The sequence below is a fragment of the Lissotriton vulgaris genome, chromosome 3_1 (assembly GCF_964263255.1).
Source record: "Lissotriton vulgaris chromosome 3_1, aLisVul1.2, whole genome shotgun sequence".
NCBI classification, from domain to species: Eukaryota; Metazoa; Chordata; class Amphibia; order Caudata; family Salamandridae; genus Lissotriton; species Lissotriton vulgaris.
Window position 1 is genome coordinate 938,411,727 of NC_141689.1, and position 18,231 is coordinate 938,429,957.

An 18,231-nucleotide genomic window follows, 5' to 3' on the forward strand; every position below is an offset into this window, starting at 1 on the left:
GAGGGACTAACCAGCCTAAAACCAATGGGAAGGAAACATTTAGGACCTAAGCCAATAAAAAAGATGGGCGGAGAGTGGGCGGGGCTTACACAGAGCTTCCACGCCATACTCAATACTGCATGCCTCGTAAAGCGAGCAGCGCATGCGCTGCATTGCGAGGCTCGACCTAAAAACCAACAAAAATTCACCCATTTATTATTGGCTAAAATCATCAGTAGGATAATCCTCCACAAGGCAGTCCTTCAAAATATCTTTGATGAAGGAACAAAGCGGGGAGGTCCAAACTTTAATCCACAGGAGCAAAGGGTAGCTAGGACTGCATCTTCAGGAAAAGAAAGTCCAGAGTCCAGATGGTTCATTAATCTGGCTGTGCTCTGTGGGCTAGCCAACAGCCTACAAAGGAACTTATTCTCAATTATTTGTAAAGGACCTGGAAAAGTGTAGCCCAAAACTCCTGCCCTGTAGGTTCCCAGATGGATGCACTTCACTTTGTACAAGGCGATCAACTCCTCGATTGGTTTATGGCCTGATTTCTTTGAGAAAGGGCTAAAATTAGTACAAGTTAAAGCCATCTCCTGGTTGTCTTACGTAGGAAAATCTTTTTTAGAACTAGATCTTCCCTATTTCTTTTTCCCCCCCAAACGAATGCACTGGAAGTGCAAAAGATGAGACGAAAACAGCTTTATACCATCATAGAACCCAGTTGAAATTTTGCAACCAACATTTTACAGCCTCAATTTTGCGCTATTTAGGTTTCAAACATGAGGCGGGGTTGAACGCCATCTCCTTTGGGTCACTAATTTAGAACATAGGTTCTACCTTACACGTTTTAAATTAGGCATGGTCCACGGTCCATGGTTTCAACGTTTACCTCTTTGTCCCTGAGATGACATCGCACAATCTCATGTCCATTTTATGTTTTCCTGCAGGTTTTATTCCCAACCCAGAAGGTCTTTTTTGTGACCCATTCTGATGTCATTTGTGGCCAGAAGTTATAATGCTAGCTTATCCTGTCTTTAATGACTAGAATCAAAACTGTGTTGCTTTGCTATCACTTGTTTTATCTGTGGAGCTTTGAAAATCAAAAATTCCCAGAAATAGAATTGGTTCAACATAACTGCAGCATTGTTAACACTATGAACTTAGTACTGCATTTTAATTATTGACCCTTTTAACTTTATAATGTATTGTTTATAACGGATTCTTTTTTATAGGTTTTATACGTGTAGCTCATTATAATACGTTTTGCTCAAGTGGTATGTTTTTTGCCATTACGGTTTTACACATCCCCAAGTAAAACAGACGAATAATTTGTCGGACTCTTTTCCGGATCGATATCCTGAGTAACTTGGCAACCCTTTATGTGTCCTTTTATGGATTATTTAGAGGTTTTCATTTTCTAAGGCTTGTCTTAATCATATGGTATCTTATTGTAGTGAAATGCTGTTAAACGTATTCAATTTTATTTTATGCTTTTGTACTGTGACCTATATTTCATCGTGTTTTTTAACATTTATCCTGTTTACTTTTATGGTTCCCTTGAACTGAATAAAGATGTATGATTGACTGACTGACATTTGACCTTTTGTGTTTTGTGCTAGGTGGCAAGATAAAAACAAATGTAAAGTCATCTTTAATGCTCAGTTCACCTTTGGAACTCTATCATGGTTATTTAGGTACCCTCTCAGTATTCAATGCCCCCTGCTCTACTTCCTTCATGACACTCCACAACACTCTACACCACTCCACTCCACTACGTGACATTCCACGCCACTCAACTCTACGTCACTCCACGCCCCTCTATGACACTTAACTCTACTGCACAGCACTCTCCTTTAACCCAGTAACTTTTAGCCATGCTGAGCAGCAGCCTCGCTGGTGTACAACATGACTAAAACATTTTGGAAAAGTCAATAGCTCTTACATAGGGGAGAACTAATGCCTCTGCCAGTGGTTGTTTTATAATGTGGCACACGCTGGAGTCATTCTGGAATATGCTACGCGAGGTATTCCAAGTGGTTCAGAAGCATTAGGTCAAGAACTTCCAAAACATGTTTTCTCTACTCAGGTAGGAATTTTCATTACACAGTATTTCCATATGCCATTTTTAGAAATAGATATCGCTTACAGTGTTGATAAAGGGATCCAAGTTCATGTTGCTAGCTTGCAAGCAGGGAGCATATACTGAGAACGTAAATCTTTCCGGGTTTGGGGTTGAAACACCGAGTAACTCTGAGAAGATCATTATTAGTTCGAGTGCATTTTTTTCGTTGATGTAAAAATGCTTAAAACAAGATATCTTGAGTTACAAGTCCTGGTCACAAAACCATTTGAGGTTGGAAGTCCAATTTAGAGGCACAAAAATGGCTTGATTTGTGAGTGCAAGATATTCACACAAGGTGACCCTGTACTCGTAAATCATTTTACTCCTGTTTTTTATTTCCAAAGAATGGTGTCAGACAGGGTGTGAGACCATTTCAATGAAGAGGTAGGGAGTGAGCAGTTCCAGGGTGGGATTTTCCTGCAAATTTAAAAAACATTCACAATCTCAAGAGTTTGTTGGTATTTTCAAAGTTTTCTCCAATCCAAACTCATCCCGGAAATGTTTGGGATATTTACTAATGCAAAAGGCAGGAGCAAATGTCTCTTCAAGTGGGAAGGGAACACCCCCAAAACTGCTGCAAGTATGAGAGATGGGTTTTCCAAAGGGAAGAATATTTTTCTCATGGAGTAAATGTGATGTCCTTTTAGGATGACCAGTGTGTACTATGTACACCTGCTAGGCCGTACAAGTTTCCGTGAGCATGAGTTGTCTTTTGGAGTCGTCTCGTCCCCCTCCACAGCAGACACACTCCCTCCCACATGGATGAATTTCGATTTGGGAGCCTCCAGTAACAAAAGTTTCAGAGTGCACAACCTTTAATGGGACGTAAGGCCGAAAAAGTGGGCTATAACCGATTCGGCGGGTAAAAAATACTTTGTTCACCATAGGTAATTAATATGAATATCCTGCTCGATTCACAGCAAGTGAAATTCGCTACTTTCCAGCGAACTAACAGCCTGATTCATCAAAGACCCGTTTTGCAAGTCTATAATAGCGATTCATAAGGAATCGCTATCACAGGCTCGCAAAACGGGATTCATGTAGGAATCGCAAAAAAAATGCGATTCCTACATATTCCTTATTTGCGATTAGCAAATTGCTAATCACAAATAAGGAATACCTCCCCATTCATTCTTGTGGGCCAAAAGGCCCATAGGAATGAATGGGGAGTATTCCTTATTTGCGATTAGCAATTTGCTAATCGCAAATAAGATAGCGATTTAAAGGGTGCCAGGGGTGTCCAAAGGACACCCTGTAGCACCCCTTAAATGCAAATTTAAACAGGTGTTGCGCACACACATGTCCAAAGGACATGTGTGTGTGCAACATGCAACTTAGAAAAATGCTTTTAAAAGCATTTTTCTAAGTTTTCGCTATTTACCACGAGGTTTGACCTTGCGGTAAATAGCAGGCCGAAATTGCGAATTCGCTATTTAAAAATGGATGATGAATTGCATTTAAGGAATCTCAAATAGAGATTCCTTAAATGTAATTCCTCGCAAAATAGCGAAATCGCTATTACCGATTTTTGCATTTGGGATGATGAATCCCAAATGCAAAAATTGCACTCGCAAAGGGCCAGATTCTCAGAATCTTGCCCTTTGCGAGCGCCATCCAGCTTGACGAATCAGGCTGTAAGTTCAAACATTTTTAAATTGCAAATTAATCACACAGCAGCGTACGGTATTCTCAGCACTTCTGTTTACGCATGAGCTGGGAGTCCAACACGAACCTACTGTTTTTTAAATGTGAGCGAACTCGGAACCAAGGCCGGACTGGCCAGAACAGCATCAGGCATTGCCCGGGAAGGCTTGAAGGGTGGGGGCTGGTTTTGATACTGGGGCAGGTTTTCCAGCGGTTCAGCAATATCTGTCCCACAGAAACAAAAGGAGAAGTGCTTCACACTTGCCCCGCACCCTGCCCCCGGGGGTTGGTATGAAAAAATTGCCAGGACTGCTTAGAGTTCCCATCCGGCCCTGCTCGGAGCTGAGTGATGCTGTCACCCTCCCTGAAGTATGGGAGTCCACTTCAAGAGCCAGGGCCCAAAGTTTATTGTTCTTTCTGACACTCCCTAGCCCTGTAGCTAACTCTTTCAGGTTCTTTTTCATCCCTGCTTTCTTTCTTTGTCATTGTTTTACAGTCTTTCTCTTTTTTCCCCTTTTGTGTTTTCTCTTTTTTGCTCTGGGTCAAAGTCTGATGAGAAAAAATAGGTGCTAGTCCACAAAAACGAGTCACCCCCACCGGTAACCACCAGCTCAAATTAAGCATTGGCTTGTTCTAGAGGGCTGCACAGGTATCTGATTATGCTTCATGGAAGTTAGGAGTGGAAGCTGTGTTAGGAAGCAACATAGTGCGATTTTAGGTCTGGCGTGACAGAGGAGCCATTAGCTGAAGTATTATTAAAAAATATTTAAAAACTGCATAGAGTGGGCTATGGTTCCTCCTGAGGACTATTACTATCTCGTCCTTTGCCATTTGCTCTTTGGTGTGTCATTCCATTTACATTGTTCACGATAGTGCATTTCCCACTGATCAACTTGTATTTTTTTTTCTTTAAGCTGAGTGTCATTTTATATGTAAATACCTGAAAGTGAAAGATCAAAAAAGTTACAGAATATTTAGTTTTTTAAGCACGCCTTTAACCCCGCCTCTACACTCACTGACCCGCCCCCATTGCACACAGCATCATAGTACCCATACTTCTTGTAAGGCACTTCGACCACTGGCCAGCCAGTTCTATGCATTCCTATTGGTGAGAACAGAATCTTGTGTAACAGTAAAAGCTAAATTCTACTGCTCGTTTTCTAATACGAAATTGTACCTCAAGGACATATTAAAACACAGAAGCGTTTAATGACTGGAATCAGGCGAATCACCGAGTTTTAGAACAATTAACAATGCTTAATTGAATGACTCTATTATATTAGGCAAGAAGGAAAAGTGGAACATTTAAAAGGTCACGAGGCACGTTTTACACATTTAAGCTCGATACAATTACAACTATTCTAGGGAGAACCGATAAGAAGCAGACGGAACAGGTGTGCTGTTACGTGCGCCTCTCACAATTCCAGATAACATCTGCAGGAACACACTGACCTTGTCACATACAACCAGCCTCCTGCAGCTAATCTCCGGCAGGCATCTATAAGACGGGGCGTTCTCAATAATGCTGCTATTGAACCATAACAGGCCCAAGACAAGGTTATGGGTACCATGTATGCAGAGCACAAGTCCTCAAAAAAGAAGTGGTTGGACAAACCAAGTTAGGCAGTATGCAAATGGGATCCCAGCGCATGACATCACGGCACGTGACATCCCAGGTAGCATCACAGGAAGTGGCATCACAACTCAAGACCTCACAGGAAGATACATCAAAAGAAGTGACTTCAGATCTGAACAACTCACATACATGTTTAGCAGGTCCATCATGAGTAAGTTTGAGCACATTATTAGATTTAACAAAATCGATTTTGCGTCAGAGTTGTGCCAAAAAAGTAATGCAACCCGATGCTAAATATGGACCTCAAATGATACATTGATTTTTTTTAAACCCTGCCACAAACAAATTGCCTGCAAGGAGAAATGTAGAGAGTAAATCTATTCAGCTCAATTTTTTTTCAAAGTCTGCATTTTTAAGATATCTTATGGGATAAGGCACCTGCTGTAGAGATCTTTGTGAGCTCAGAATATCTCAGGGAATAATAATAATGGAAACATAACTCTGGAGGGTAACACATTTTCTGGAGAGATCTTTCTTTTGTCTAGTCGCAATTTTGAATCAAAGTAGCATAGAGGGTTAATATGTCTCCTGCAAAGCACATCATATAAAATGCAGTTTTTTATTTAAGTGGGTAACTGCTTTTAACACAGATTATTTTGTTACTTGCAGTTCATAAATTTTACTCCTTCTAATATAGCACAGTGAGCTATGAAGGACAAGTGACTACTACACCTTGTAAATCTTTCTGTCTTATGTAACACATCTTGTACATTGATTTACACACTTGCATGATTTATTGTCAATGTATATTGTGTAAGTGTGATATAAAGCACTCTGACACCCAGCATTGGGATGGGTAGTTGTTAGAAATGGGGGTCTCTAGTTGGCAAGGGCTTGTATCTTTGTCCAAATAGGGTCCTTCTTCCTAGTCAGGATAAGGAAGTTACACTCCTAAAATAACCCCTACTCACCCCCTTGGTAGCTTGGCACAAGCAGTCAGGCTTATCTTAGAGGCAGTGTGTAAAGCATTTGCACATAACCATCATTAATACAGTGTAAGCACTACAAAAGGACACCACACCAGTTTAGAAAAATATCCAATATTTTTATATACTTAAGACAAGGCCAAAAACAATAAAAATCCACAATGCAGTACTCAAAGATATTCAATTATCAAAATAGCATTGAAAAACAGCTCATTGATGTTGATAGCTCTGTCCGTGGCTATCACGGCGTCGTGAGCAAACAAATCCAAACAATCCTGGCTGACCACGGAGTCACAGGCCAGCTACATTGTTGGGAGGACCCGCAAACAGTACCTTTTAGAAAAGCAGGGCATCGGCGACCTCTCATTGAGCTTCCGAAAGCACGGCGTCCGCAGGCATCAGTTCCGGAGGTCGGTGCAGGAGTCGTCGGGCCCTCGAATTCACACGTGTTGCAGGTCGAAATCCTCATTGTTGAAGTCAGGAGCACTGGCGTCGGCAGGCGTCGGCAGGCATAGAGTGCTGCTGTGCGAAGTGCAGCGGTGCGGCGTGGGGTGCCCTCAGGTCGTGGTGCGAACAGCGGCTCGGTGGCAGCATCAAATGGCGTTGTCGGTGAGACCAGGGTCGTGGTTCGAAGTGGATGCAGTGCTTTTCACGGTGCTGGCAAGTCGCGGTGCAAGCAACAGGTCTTCATTGCGGAAGCGCTGTTGTCGGCTGGCGAACTGGAGTCAATGGCACCGGCATCGGTCGGCCAAGGCTGCAGTGTCGGATGAGGGTGGTGAGTCGTGTAACTTTACAAGGAGTGCCCTCGAACCAAGGTGCAAGCAGCAGCGTCGATTCCGGCATGGAGTGGCGTTGTCGGGGATGACAAGGCGTCGTCGTGAAGCGTGATGGGCGGAGTGTGGTGGCGATAGGTCACGGTGCGAGCAGCAGCTCGGTGGCGGTGTCAGCAGGCGTCGTCGGTGAGACCAGGGTCACAGTGCGGCGGTGTCCTCTGAGGTGCCGTCAGGACACGGAGTCGGCAGCTGCATCGTGGACGGAGTCGGATTGCTTTTACTTCTGTTGCAACACAAAACACACAATCCCCAGTGCTGAGGGCAGAAGAACTTGAAGTCTTTGCTGTTCCTGAGACTTCTTGAACAGGGGGCAAGCTCTACCTCAAGGCCTTGGAGAAACTCACAAAAGTAGATTGCAGAAAGTTCAGTCCAGTCCTTTCACTGCCAAAGACAGATGGAGCCACTGCAGGCCAACACAGCAAAGTGATAGTTCCTCCTCACCACTTCTCCAGCTCTTCTTCTTGGCAGTCTTCTTAGTCCAAAAGAGTTCTAAAGTTCTGGGGTTTAGGCCCCAATATTTATACCACAACATAATTTGTTCTGTACCCAGCCCAAACCAGTTCTGTCCTCCCTGGTGCAGCTTCCTTGCAGGAGGTGGAGACAGCATTGTTGAAAGAAGACCTGGCCCAGGTCGCTGAATAGAACCCCCCCCCCCCTACTCTCTATTCTATGAAGGCTGAGGCAAGTGAAAGAAAATCTCCTCCCCCTACTCTCTATTCAATGCAGAGCCTATTCAGCCCTGCCCTGACCCATCAGACTGCTGGAGCCAAGGCCCTCTCCAGCAAACTGTCACTCACAAACCAGACATGGAATACACAACCTAGCACAGGCTGGTTAGGCAAGAAAATACCTACTTTCTAAAAGTGGTATTTTCAAACACAGAATGTATAAATCACCCGTCACTAAAAGATGTATTTTAACATTCTGAGTTCAGGCATACTAAACTTGTTCTTCTACATTGTTCCCTTGGTCAGTCAGGATTATAAGATGTTATATTCAAACTGCCCATTCTGGCCTATTGGAACATGTAGCCTTGCATTAGAGAATAACAAAATTGTCTGTAATTCACTACCAGGACATGCCACAGACACCAGGGCATGTCCTTCCTTTCACTTACAAAGCCACAGGGGTATCTTGGGCCTACCTTAGGGGTGGCTAAAATGTGGGTGCACTGGCCAAGTCAACATGGCAGTCCCAGACTGCACACAGGCTCTGCAATGGCAGGCCAGAGTTACACTTTACGGGCTGTAAGCATGGGTGGCACAATCCAGTGGGGCAGCCCACCAACAGCATTTGATTTATGGGCACTGTCACACGCAGTGCACTTTATAGGGACTGACACATAAATCAAATAGGCCAATCATGGAAACACCAATCCATAACAAAATATACTACAGGAGCACTTGCACTTTACCACTGATCAGCAGTGAGAAAGATGTTTAGAAACACTATGCCAGCAAAAACAGAGTCAAAACCGGAAGATCAGAAAGCAAAGCACTCAGGGGAAACACGCCAAAAGATGCCAAGTCTAACAGTAGTGATATAAAAGAAATAAAACAAAATAGTGGCATTTATATTCTTATTTGCATAGATACTGTGACAGAACAACACATCTGACTTCTTACAGTGCATACAGAACTCATATACAGGGACTGAACAAAATAAAAACCATGCCTCTAGTTTCCCCTCCATTGCGTTTGCATCTAGGTGTGAGGCTCCGGATACCTCCTAGCAGGGATACTCGAACAAAAGGTGACCTGACGAACCCTTAACTTCAGCCTTTGTTATAGGCCCAGCTGGAATTTGATATGTCCCCCTCTCTGCCTGTCCGTTGCTGCTCCTTATGAAAGCAGACAATGTGCAGGCGCTGCTGAATGTATCCCGGTGTGTAAAAATTATACTGGGACGAGTTCAGCATATTTCTTTGGGAGGCATCTTCTTGGTAGGGTAGGCGGCATCCATCCTGTGAAAATAGTGGGTAGATGCCATCCACCCATGTGTACCCTCGACTTGTGCCCTGCAAGTAGGAGGAGTGTCACCCTCCTGCACTGCAGACATGGTATGATGAAACGTGCAATTGCAAACAGAACTTCCTTGTTGGTGTGTATTTACAGCTTTAGTTTTATAATCACAGCTTTTATATTGTTTTATCAACCCATTTGTTTTTTGCAAGTTCATATTTTTGTGTGGTCTGGTGGCTACTTAGAATGCAGGATTGGACCACGTTGATTTCATTCTTCTTGTATTCATGTGCTCTTAAACGTATGGAAGCCTTATTGTTTACTCCTTAAGACTTTATCAATCACTGGGTGCATAGTTTTACCTGCTATGTCTTAGGTTATTGATTCAACTGGAGGAGACTCTATTTTCAGTATATAATACATTCATGTTATGACCCTCACAGTATTGTCTGGGTGCTTCCCATTGCAATTTATATTTGTCCTTGTACTGATTCACAATTCATACTTTTCCTTGTCTTGCCATTCTCTCCTTACATTGTAATCTGGCCCAACCTGTATTCTGTATTAACAGGTCGAGACAATGGACATTGTTCTACAAGTATTGGTTCTTGTAATTACTACATGTTAAGTATTTATGACACACGTTTACTAACTAATTTTATGCATTCACTGACTTTCTTTGTATTTTCCTATTAGGGTTCTGATGATCTATGTCCCTCATTTCTTGCACTAATGATTCATAATAATTTGTCTGTGTCCTAAAGTATTTATTTGTGTGTTATTGTTATTTTTCAAAACAACATATTATGCTTTGATAACTCCTGCTTCTGTATTTCTCTCACTATGACTCCTCTCCCAGAACGTACGTCCCACTCTTATCTTCTAAGATGACATTCACTTACGACCTATCTCACAGTCCTATTTCTATTTCTCCAAGACAATTTGTGTACAATTACATGCCTTACTTTTATGGCAGCACCGCTTCCTTGCGGATGCACATCTAATCCATTCCTGCGTTGCCCATATGGTAAGATTCTCACCCCACGAGGTATTGATGAATTTAATGTTTGTGCACACTACGGTTCACAGAACCCCTGCGCATAGACTATATAAGCTCCAGCAGCATGCCTCATAACGCACTACCTTTAGGGTAGATATACGTTTCTCCAGGTGGGTGCCGTTCATTATGTGTTTTTATGCCCCTGAGGTGTTCTGGCGCTAGTGAAGCTAGACATAAATTTTATTCCCTCTTCGGTGGCACTTAGCTGGGCATTTCTGGTGGACATACCTCACCTTGGCATAAACGTTATGTTCCTTCCACCAATGAATTATGGTTTTAATAAGTATTATCTACTTTTTTAGGCTAAACATTGTGAACCTCTTTGAAACATGACTGGAGTCTTCAATAGACTGTGTATTGGAACAGAGGGCTAGCTTATCTCAAATTGAAGTACTTATTAATAATAATTATAATTCCCTGCATGTGATCCTCTACAATCAGTACTCTCGCTTACCATAGTGGTTTATTCTATAGCATTGGCTGACTATCGACAACTTAGCCAAATTGGGTTTTCATGGATCTACACAACATAAGGTCAACATACAGGTTCTCTGAACAGAAGGTTGCCATGCATGGGTCCTGCTAACATTGGTTGCATGAGCACCCAAGCTTCACAAGCCTGACACACAAATTGTTCGATTCACACCTCCCACGTATATTGGTATTAATGGTTGCATGTAGCCTTGCATCATCATGCACGTCCTTGCATGTACCGAAGACTATTTCGACTGATCAAAATTCTTGTAATTAATTCCATTAGTTCATTATTCATCTTTCTTTCTCCTTCCCCCCCTTTTTTTCTTACATTTCGGGTGTTTTATGCATTACTGTACTATATAGCTTTGTCTCAGGCATATGATTAATTTTCCTGATGATGATCCCAGAATTGATACGGGATCGAAACGCAATCCACACACACTCTGACCCGCTAGATTATGCATAAAACTTTAGTTTGGGTGCAGAAGTGAACGTTTTCTTATATAAGTGACCCTTCTATTGTATGTGATTATTGGTCACACTTTGCATTACCTGTATGTTTTCTATTTTTCGTTTGCTTTGCTTTTAACACCTATTTTTGCATTTACTTCTGTGTGGGTATATTCCTTATATGTTCTTTTGCTTGTTTTGACTCGTGAAATAAATTGAATTATTTACAGTCATTAGAGCAATTAACGGGAATTATTATTTTTCCATGAATATTGCTTACAAAAATGTAATGGTTAGGGACCATTGTTCCTTTAATTGCGCATTACCCTTGGTCCCTCATGATCCTATGGTTTCCCATGTTCTAGAAAAATGTTTTTGAAAGTGGACATTTCTCTGCACTTACTGCTCTGTATGCCTGACAGCATGTCTCCAATACACATCTGGGATGAGTGACAGCTTTACTTTATGCATTCCCTAAAGGCAGCCACAACAGAGGAAGGCTAGCTGTGTCTGAGTACCCATCTACACACATCTGCATTCTGATGGCCTTCCTGGGCAGAATGGAAGGGAAAGGCTAACAATTCACTTGACTAGGCAATGTCCTATTCCCACGCAAAGGATTGATTACCCCCTACAGATAGCCTGGCAGACAGGACTGGGTTTAAAGGGATGCTTGTGCACTTCAGAGAGCTGCTATGAAGTCACCCCCACATCAAAAGCACTTTTGGGTACCAAATTCTGGGTATCTGATCCCCTAAAATCAGACACCTCTAGATCTTGAACTGAACCTCTGTCAGAAGGACTTCTTTGCTGCTTAAAGGACTGATCTTTGGACTACAGACTTGGAAGGCTTGTTTTTCACTTGGGTTGGCCTGCTGCCTACTGCTCTCTGACTCTGCTGAAGGAGAGCTGGACTCTGCCTTCACTCCAAGTGATCTCCAAGGGCTTGTTTGCTTTACACCTGTTGCTAGAGACTCAGGGACATCAAAGTCTCTACACCTGCTCTTATGAATGGCTCACAGAAAGTGGCCCAGATACCTGCAACATGGATTTCAACGCATCTCCTCTCTGCTTATAGCAGAACCGGAGCATCGACCTGGTTGCGGGAGAAAAATCAGTGCATTGCATCGGAACCAGCGCTTTGACTCCAGAGATCAACACATCGGACAGCATATTTCTGCCTCTGCTGCTTGGTGAGATCGACATATCCCCTCAGCTGCATGGTAGAAACCGGCACATCTCTGGACGCCTCTCGACTCCTGCACCCGCCCTCGCAACTGATGCATCGCCCTCACTGCATGGAGAAGATCGACGCATCTTGTTGTTTGCAACCAGGAAAGGTACTTTGTCCACCGGGGCCAGCATGCGACCTGTAGCCAGCATGCGCTTCCACAAGGTCAGCCCGAATTTTGACTTTGCCCCAGTCCAGCGGGACCTAAAGTAAACTTTTTCACATTACTTGCTTCTAAGAGCTTTACTGCATTTGGTATTTTAAAATTCAATATCTTAAATTTTATACATTGGAATTTTGCCATTTTAGTCTTGTTTAGTTCATAATAAAATACTCTATTTTTATAAACCTATTAGGAGCATTTTTGTGTTGTATTCATTGTTTTACTGTGCGTGTGTGTGTTGCGCACATACTTTACCCATTGCCTCTTTAGATAAGCCTGACTGCTCTATGCCGAGCTACCAGAGGGTGAGCACAGGTTATCTTTTAGTGTGTACTTAGCTTACCCTGACTAGATTGGTGGTTCCTGCCTGGCCTGGGTGCATAACTCAGCCAACCAGGAATCCCATTTCTAACAAGAGATATTAAAGAAGAGCCAGAGCACATTTGTATAGTAAAGACCCTAGTGAAAGCAGTGAAGATTAAGATTATCATGATGATCACTTCTAGCATGGTAACAATATGGGATATGACTTTTGCACTGTGATATTTAATCTGTGAATCTACATTGATCACTACATTTGCTGTAAAACAACATGTATTATTGGATCACAATTATGTTAACTGGTATAAATACATATGCTCCATGAGTGATCAGAAGGTTAAGTTTGTTGGATCGAGGAGATGGACTGATTGCTTGAGATGTGTATAAGGGATTACACATTAGCACATACTAGCAAATAAGTATAAAGTAGAGTCACTAAGAGAAGAAAAGCCCTACGTTGGAGCCATGAGCTGTATACTGTAATTGCATGAGATTACTTTTGGGGCTGCTATAGAGAATACTAATGAATATGGGATTAGCACTGTGAGCAGGGATGTCAATCACAGCTGTATCACATAGAGTGAGCACAGAGGCACTAGGGTAAAACGCTCTCTGCCACATTTCTGGGCTGACTGTTGTCTTCAGTAGTTGAAGAGCTGAAGTAACGCTATTTTACCAAAGGCAAGCCCGTCTGCGCCCGTCCGCGCCTTGACCTTGCCCAGCGCCAGGATGCCTGGTCCTCGAAGATGCCAGCGCACCCGACGATCTTACGACATCGCCACCCTCCACGCACTCAACGCTGGCCGGGACCCCGCCTGCTACCGAGCCACCCCGAAACGCACCCACGGACCCTTCACCTGCCATACCTGCAAATTCACCTGCCTCCAAACCTGCACCGCACCCGCCAAGCCAAGCTGCAACAACAACTACCTCAAGTGCATCCTGCTTAACACCCGCTCCGTCCACAGACACACTGTCGAACTCTGGAACCTCCTCGACACAACAGCACCAGACATCGCCTTCCTCACAGAAACATGGATGAACGCCTCCTCAGCCCCCGACATCGCCATAGCCATCCCGGAAGTCTACAAGATCACCCGGAGGTACCGCGGCAACCATACCGGAGGAGGCATCGCCATCGTCCTCAAAAACACCATCCGCATCACAACCAACTCCGACGACAAACTGACCGCCGCCGAGCACCTTCATTTCCAGATTCACATGACCCCAAGACCACCCTCAGAGGCACCCTCATCTACAGACCCCCGGGACCGCACACACTATTTAGCGAAGACATCGCAGACTTCGTCAGTCCGCACGCCCTCATCTCCACAGACTACATCCTACTCGGGGACCTCAACTTCCACCTGGAGAACAACAAGGACTGCAACACCGCCGCCCTGCTGGATAACCTCGCCAACCTCGGACTCAAGAAACTGGTGAACACCCCCACCCACTACGCCGGACACACGCTTTATCCCATCTTCTCCTCCAGCAAGCACAACTCCTTCAACCACTCCATGGACTACATGGAGAGATCACAGCTGCGTCCACTTCAACTTCAGGAGAACCACAACCCACCACCACCCGCAACAGGTTCCCCGCAGAAGCTGGAGCAAGATCACCGCCGACCAGCTCACCACCGCCCTCAGCCAAAACCCACCCACCAACTCGACGGACCCCAACCAAGCAGCCCGCAACCTCACACAGTGGCTCAACAACTGTGCCGACGAAATCGCACCAATGAAGAATCCCCCCAACAGACCCGGCAACAGGAAAGGCTCCTGGTTTACCAATGACGTAAAAATCTCCAAGAAAACCTGCTGCACCCTTGAGAAAGCCTTGCGCCACGACCAGACAGTAGAGATCATGACAGCCCTCAAGAACGCCACCCGCAAACACCACCAACTGATCCGCACCACCAAGACGACAACTTACAAAGAACGACTAGACAACAACACCCACAACAACAAGGAACTCTTCAGCATCGTCAAAGAGCTCTCCAACCCCAGCACCTGCAACAACTACATCACGCCCTCGCAAGAACTCTGCCACTCACTCGCCTCGTACTTCCACCGCAAGATCGTTGACATACACAACAGCTTCGGCGTACAGACCACGCACCCAACCACCGAACCAGAGCCCCCCACCAACACCCTCTGCACCTGGACCCCTGTCAGCACCGAAGACACCACCCACCTGATGAACACCATCCACTCTGGGTCCCCTACCAACCCCTGCCCACATCACATCTTCAACAAAGCCGACTCCATCATCGCACCCTAACTCCGGGACATCATCAACAGCTCCTTCACATCCGCCACCTTCCCGGAGAGCTGGAAACATGCCGAGCTGAGCGCCCTCCTGAAGAAACCCACCACGGACCCCACAGACTCAAGAACTTCCGCCCCATCTCGCTCCTCCCCTTTCCAGCCAAAGTCATCGAGAAGACCGTCAACAGACAACTCTCCGACTTCCTCGAGACCAACGGATCCCTCAACCACTCACAGTCCGGTTTCCGAGCAAACCACAGCACCGAGACCGCCCTCATCGCAGCCACCGACGACATCAGTTCCCTGCTTGACAACGGGGAAACTGCTGCCCTCATCCTCCTAGACCTCTCAGCAGCCTTCAACACCGTATGCCACCGCACCCTGATACAGCGCCTCAGCAATACCGGAATCCAAGGAGCGGCCCTGGAATGGATTATCTCGTTCCTCGCCGGTAGAACCCAGAGAGTCCACCTCCCCCCGTTCCGATCCGCGGCCTCCGAAGTAATCTGCGGCGTTCCGCAAGGATCCTCACTCAGCCCCATCCTCTTCAACGTCTACATGAGCCCTCTCGCAGCCATCGCTCGCCAACACAACCTCAACATCATCTTCTACGCCGACGACACCCAGCTGATCCTCTCCCTCACCAACAACCCCGCCACCGCCAGAGCCAACCTCCAGGAAGGAATGAAAGACGTTGCAGAATGGATGAAGACCAGCCATCTCAAACTGAACTCAGACAAGACGGAAGTCCTCATCCTGGGACCATCCCCCTCTGCCTGGGACGACTCCTGGTGGCCCCCTGCCCTGGGCACCGCCCCCAAGCCAACGAACTACGCACGCAACCTGGGCTTCATCCTCGACTCCTCCCTCACAATGACCAAGAAAGTCCATGCCGTCTCGTCATCCTGCTTCAACACCCTGTGCATGCTCCGAAAGATCTTCCGATGGATCCTCACCGAAACCAGGAAGTCGGTCACCCAGGCCCTCGTCACCAGCCGCCTGGACTACAGGAACACACTCTGCGCTGGAGCCACAGCCAAACACCAGAAAAGACTGCAGCGCATTCAGAACGCCTCAGCACGACTCATCCTGGACATCCCTCGCCACGACCACATCTCCGCCCACCTGAAACACCTGCACTGGCTCCCCGTCAACAAGAGGATCACTTTCAGACTCCTCACCCACGCAAACAAAGCCCTCCACAAGACGGGCCTGAATGACCTCAACAGCCGCCTCACATTCTACACAGCCACCCGCCAGCTCCGTTCCGCCAGCCTCGCCCTCGCCTCCGTTCCACGCATTCGCAAATCCACCATCGGAGGAAGATCCTTCTCCTACCTGGTGGCCAAGACATGGAACTCCCCCCCACTCACCTTCGGCTGACCCTGGACCATCTCTCCTTCAGGAAACAACTCAAGACCTGGCTGTTCGAGCAGCAGCGATCCCTCCCCCTCAGCGCCTTGAGACCCTTACGGGTGAGTAGGGCGCTTTACAAATCTTGTTGATTGATTGATTGATTGATTGACTTTTGACAGTGGTAAATGGTTGCTTGTTACAGGGACTTTCAAGACATGTGCTGCTTTTAGCTTCAAAGGTACCAGCATTAGAGACATTTCTGAAAAAACAACAGAACATAACAAGAGTCTACAAAGCAACATAGCAACACAACTGAAACATAACAGTGCACATCACAAAAAAGTCAAAACAAAACACAATAACACAATGACAGTACAACACAACCAAATCATATTGTAATAATGCAGCATGAACACAAAGCAGAACAAAAACAACAGAACACACCACGACCACAACCATAAGCCACACAAAAATATGCACAAACGTTCTTGTCACACATTACCACCTCCAGAAACCTGTTTTCACAATGAGGGTAAAGGTCGTTGGGAGCAAGTGCTGCTTTAACTGACCAGCAAGACATGGAACGGCACAAGTCAAAACATTTTGTGATCGAGCTATTAGTGACCATGGATAGTGCTCTTGTTTTCAGACTTCTTTAAGAGTGTATGGAGATATCTAAAGTTATTGGCTGTCACGGTTCCAGGTCGAAAGATGGTATGGCAATCAGAAATTCGAAACTGAGGTGTATAATGTAATTAGATTTATAGCTAGCATGCATACTCAGTACACAATATTTGGCCAAGTATTTATATTTTCTGACAAAACCATTCAAAGCAAGGGAACAACACTGCAATATATGTGTAGTATGCTGTATTCAATTGTCTTCGGAAAAACAGCATATTAGTGTGCTGTCTGTAAACAAGAGTAAACAGAGTAAAACCACATCTAGACCATACCTCGCGGATTTTCTCGATAGCTGTGCTGAAAATGTAGACAATGACACACCACTCTTGTGCCGTGGGTCGGGGCTCCATCTTTACAAGCACTGTGTATGTAAACAGCATCAGGAACACCAGGTACGCCATCTGCGAAACACACAAAGCATGTCACATGTACATATCATGGCAGGAGTATTTCACTCTGCATGTTTCTCTTTAATTAACCCTGCGAGTCAATGGTGGACACACACTGCATTATTTAACAGAGTAGCCGAGTCAAGAGGCTAGGTCATAGAACATTTCTGACTGGCGCATTCATGTGTCCTTGGTGACAGGGCGGGCTTTAGAACTGGTGGACTCTGGTGCAACTGTCTTTTTTGGCGCTGCCTGCCCCCCTCGGATTCCCACACTGCCATCCGGCAAAGTGCCTCTCCGCTCTTCATAGCCCCTCTCGCATACATTTCCTATGTTTTAAAGCGCTGGTAAAGGCTGAATTATACACATCAATAGAGTCTTGCACTGCTTTGTGTCTTACGTGCCAAAAGCATCATATCTAGAATGGCCCTCGTCAGTCACAATGAATTACCCACCAACACTTTATAAGGAAAGAGAATACTGAAATTTGAGCTACGTAGATCTGATTACAACGTATGAGAGACAACATCCCGAGGGGTTAAACCCAACCCATCAAATCCAAAATCTTGCCATGCATCACTATTTTAAGACAAAACCTAACCAGAAAAATGAGTAGCCTTCTGCACAGCTGGAAGGGTATCCCTTGTTTCTTTTTTGATTTCGGTAATTTTTTATTGTATAAAAAAATATATATTTACATGGAGCATGGTATATACATGGGTG

The 18,231-nt window shown here is 45.0% G+C and overlaps 1 protein-coding gene across 1 annotated transcript in view; it reads right to left on the reverse strand.

The window, feature by feature from the left end:
- The window catches only part of TRPM6 (transient receptor potential cation channel subfamily M member 6), a 720,746-nt gene that overhangs the window by 311,713 nt on the left and 390,802 nt on the right, over window positions 1-18,231 (reverse strand). The window contains exon 20 of the mRNA XM_086961279.1: window positions 17,392-17,520. Coding sequence (XP_086817405.1) covers window positions 17,392-17,520 — 129 coding nt within the window. The remainder of the gene's footprint in view (window positions 1-17,391; window positions 17,521-18,231) is intronic.